Source organism: Dictyostelium purpureum, assembly GCF_000190715.1.
Source record: "Dictyostelium purpureum unplaced genomic scaffold DICPUscaffold_557, whole genome shotgun sequence".
NCBI lineage: Eukaryota > Evosea > Eumycetozoa > Dictyosteliales > Dictyosteliaceae > Dictyostelium > Dictyostelium purpureum.
This window is the reverse complement of record NW_003519891.1, coordinates 10,157-14,807: the sequence shown is the minus strand read 5'-3', so window position 1 is coordinate 14,807 and position 4,651 is coordinate 10,157. Positions and strand designations below refer to the sequence as shown.

General features: G+C 20.6%; 1 protein-coding gene across 1 annotated transcript; it reads left to right on the top strand.

Moving 5' to 3' along the window:
• Positions 1-1,457: 1,457 nt before the first annotated feature.
• DICPUDRAFT_159421 (uncharacterized protein) lies at positions 1,458-1,847 on the top strand (the record flags this gene model as incomplete). Its single annotated transcript, XM_003294377.1, has 1 exon — positions 1,458-1,847. The coding sequence occupies one exon, from the start codon at positions 1,458-1,460 to the stop codon at positions 1,845-1,847; it is 390 nt and encodes a 129-aa protein (XP_003294425.1).
• Positions 1,848-4,651: the final 2,804 nt, after the last annotated feature.

Genomic DNA, 4,651 nt, shown 5'->3' with positions numbered 1-4,651 from the left:
TAACATTCGAAGATACATTAAATTATTGCATGTTTGTTCACAGCCACCACCGTCAAATTCTTTAATATCTAAAACAAAAGCAATAAGCATTTAAACTTTTATATATAAAATTATAATAAATATAATAAAATAAAAAAAATAAAAAAACTTTAATTTAATTTTAAAAAAAAAAATAAAAAAGTTAAATTTATTTTTATCTATTTATTTTTATAAATTATTAAAAAATATAAATAAATAAAAAATATATTAATATATTTATATATTAATATAAAATATATTAATATAAAATATATTTTTTATTTATTAATATAAGTTGATATTTGTAATATAATCACCGGAAAGATAAATCCGATAAAAACAAATACACAATACAAATAAAAAACTCCCAACAAGTTTTTTAAAACACAAACCAAAACACAATAACACAAAAACAAATAAAAACTTACTGAAAAGTTTAAATATTTGTATACCAAATGAAAACACAAACCAAATATATATATAACACAACAAAAATAAAAAACTCTCAACAAGTTTTTTATTGATGAAAATAAAAAGCCGAGCATCCGCTAGGCTATTGAATTCCTGATAGCTTAATATTTCTTAATTAATATTTTTTTTAAATTTTTTTTATATGCAGCAATGAAATGTAAATATTTTATGGGAATAACTAAACAGTTCTAGCTATTTTTTAATTAATTTTTTTATAAAAAAGAAAAATTGTGTGTGGTGGGGTATCTTTATTTTCATTAATATATATAATTTTTTTATATTGAATATACAATATATTGACTATTTTGTTAACATTAATTAATAAAAAATAAAAAATACTAATAAAAATATTAATCATATTGGACTTTTTTTTTATCTATTTTATATATGAAAAAAAAAAATAAAAAAAAAATTACAAATTGTAAATATGAAATTTGTTAAAAATAAATAAAGAAATTATGAATCACATTAATTTTAATATTTATTAGTTAAAATCTAATTCTTTCTTTTTCAATATCATTTTAAGTCAGAAATCAAACATTGGGGTTCTTGTTAATTCTTTCTTTTTCAAAATCAACAAATTTTAAGTTACAAATCAAATATTGGGGTTTTGTATATTCTTTGTAACCATGGTTTTTAAATTGTTCAAATGATCAATCAACTATTCAACAGCCAACACCTTGGCCAAAAGTAGCAATTAAAATATTTCTTTAAAAAAAAACCAAACTATTTATATAAATAAATATACATAAAAAAAAATAAAGATATAGTTAAAAAATTTACTTTAAGAAAAACTCAGTTGGTATGATAATATTTACTAAAAATAAAAATATAAATAAAATAAAATAAAAATTAAAAATTAAAAATTAAAAAAAAAACGATGGTGGTAAATACAAAATATTTAATTAAAAAAAATTTTTAAAAAATCAAAATTTAAATTCTCTCACACAAAATATAAAGAAATAATAATGAGCAGTAATAAAGTTAATAAAACAAAACTTATTTCATATAAAGAAAAAAAAGGTAGAGTCTATATCAAAAGCTGGGATAAAGTTCTAAAAGGTGATTCTCTCAAGAAAGAATTATTAGCAGCCACTAAAGCTTACGTTGAATCTAGTAAAAAATTAAAAGGAATTATTGGGGAAGATAATATCATTCATAATACTTTTATTGGAATGAAAAATATTGAAGAATTAGAAAAAAGTAGTGACAATGAGAATGTCGCTGTAAAAGCCACAGTAGAGAATTGTAAAAGATTAACAGAATTGGTCAATTTAACCGGTAAACTTATTCATAAACATGGCATTGATATTATTTTAATTCAAAATACAAAAAGACAAATTTTTAGAGCCATATAAACATTTTAAATAAAATAAATAATTAAAGAAATAAATTTTATTTTTATTCTTTAATTTTTCATGTTTGTGTTTTAAAAAAAACAACAGTTATTACATAACTTTTATTTATATTTTTGAAAGTGAATGTTAATTTATATTTCTCTGTTGAAATTATACTTTTTCATTAACAATCACGAAATTCTTCGGCCAATATTCTTTTTTTTTTCTGCGGTGTTCACTATCATAAGGGGCATTGATAGCATAGTGGTAGAACGAATTGATTATTAGAATTATTTATATTTATTATTTATCTACAACTAAAGTAGCTCCCTCTACATTACACTCTAAATGTTATCAGGATGCATTTGAGGCTTCTGGTAATTTGTAAAAGGTGGATATTTTTGATCTGATGGATTGAATATGGTTTGTATTTAGTTGTTTATCTACATTTAGGAATTTGTTATAGTTTGGTTGGATCGTTCTTGTATATTCTCATTGAGGTGAGTTTTTTTTTTTTTTTTTTTAAAAAGTGAAGATGATTCTTAATGATATATTAAGTTATCAGTTTATTGTGTTTGGTATGTGTTTTGATGCTTATATGAGTTTTACCACACTGCATACAAGTTGGGCACGGTAACGTCAATTCGTGTGGGATTCGGAAAACTTGCTGAGACTGGAGGTGAGTTTGATCCATTTGAGGCAAAAAAAGAAGATGGGAAGAATACAAAAATTCAATCGCAAGGTCACCAGGAAGAAAAACATATATAAAAAATAATCGACAGCTGCAGGGTTCGAACCTGCGCCTCCGAGGAGATCTGATTTCAAGTCAGACGCGTTAGACCACTTCGCTAAGCTGTCAAGCTGATGAGATATCTCCTTACAACCGCCCTCCTGGTAAACCAATTAACTAATTTAATTTTGATTTTTTAATTTTAAATACAAAAAAATGCCAAACCCCTTTAACACTATCATGACGCTATCAATGCTGGCATAAATATGCCACGTATATTAACACCAAACATAAATTCGAATAATCTCATTACAATAATGTATTAACGTCTAACCAATAGTTTATATTTAGTATAAATAGTTTAATTTCACAATCAAATTCTTTAGAGGTTTAATTACATTATTTAATAAAGTATAATTCATTACATAGTATTTTTATAAATTTAACATTTCATATTTTAAATTAAGTTTTCTTAAAATATATATATTTAAAAACTCTCTAATTATAAAGTACATAATAACAACAATATGGTATAACTAACTGCCCCTGTGGGCTATCCATTGAAAGAAAATGTTTATAACCAAATGCAAAGATTCATCGAAAAAAAGATACAAAAAAACAGTTTTAGAAGATGTAGTTAAGGAGCACCATTAAACATAAAAAATCCACTTGAATGAATAGGTATATCAAGAAAGAAAACATTTGATACAACAATTTCAGTTAAATTTAAACAATTCCCACCTTTATAATATCACAAACATATCTAACAAAAGAGAAGGAAAAGAATAGATTAAACAAAATATCTCTTATCTAAAGAAAAGATCATTCATCAGAAGGAACCTAAAATATCATTAAATAGATGAAGACACCCGATGGGTGACTTTAATATCAACAAAGAACATTCAAGTTTTTAATTTTAATTATAGTTCTAATGTTACTAAACCCAAATAGATAATCGTTTTATTATTTTTTTATTATTTTTAAATTTTATTTTTTAAAATAATTTTTTTTACAATAAATAGGAAAAATAAAATATAAAAATATCCTAATTAATTAATTTAGTATGAATTTTATATATTTGTAAATAACTATATGTATAAATAATTTTTAAATTTCTTTTAGAATATTGATATAGTAAAAACTGCACCAAACATATATAAAATTTTATTTTTTTAAATTTTTTATTTTATTTTTTATTTTTTTTTTTATATTTAATAATAATTTTTTTTATTTTTTTTTTTTGTTTCATTATTTTTATCTAAACTTTATTCATTTTATATATACATTCTTTCCATTAAATATGAACATTAAATCCTCCATCCATAAGACATACACCATCATAAAAAAACTAAAAAATCCCCTCATTTTCAATCCATAGAAATCCCAATAACCTAAACCATTTGATTGAATCAATCTTTGTATTTTTTTTTATTTTTATTTTTATTGAATTTCATTGAAATTGTTGCGATGTTGATTTTTGGATATTTGTATTTAATTTATATTAATATTGTACATCCCAGCCTTTTTTTATCTAAAACAGACTCTATAGATAAAGCAAAATGGGATATTTAATTAAAATCTTTTTATGATCATGTTTTCTTTTCAAATTTCCTTTAATAAAAAGGAAATTTAGAAATTTAAACTAAATAAATAAACACAAAAAATGAATATTCGTTTATGTCAATATTTATTTTTGATCGAAAATAATGATAAAAAAAAAAAAATTTTAAAAAAAAATTAAAAAAAAAAAAAAAATAAAAAAATTAAAAAAGGGTTAAAAAAATGAATATGATATATATATAATAATTAGGATATTTTTTTTTTATACACATTAACTCTATCAAAATTAAAAAAAAAAAATATACTCTATCAAAAATACATATCTGTATACGTCATAGAAATTCTCTAGAAAATTATTTATTTTTTTTATTTTTTTTTTATTTTTTTTTAATTTTATTTTTTTTATTTTATTTTATTTTGTTTTTTTTTATTTTTAAAAAAACTCTTTTTTTTTTTTTATTTTTCGTTATTATTTTTTTTATTTTTATATATTGCTTAAATTAAAAAAAAATAAACACATATATATAATTTTAAA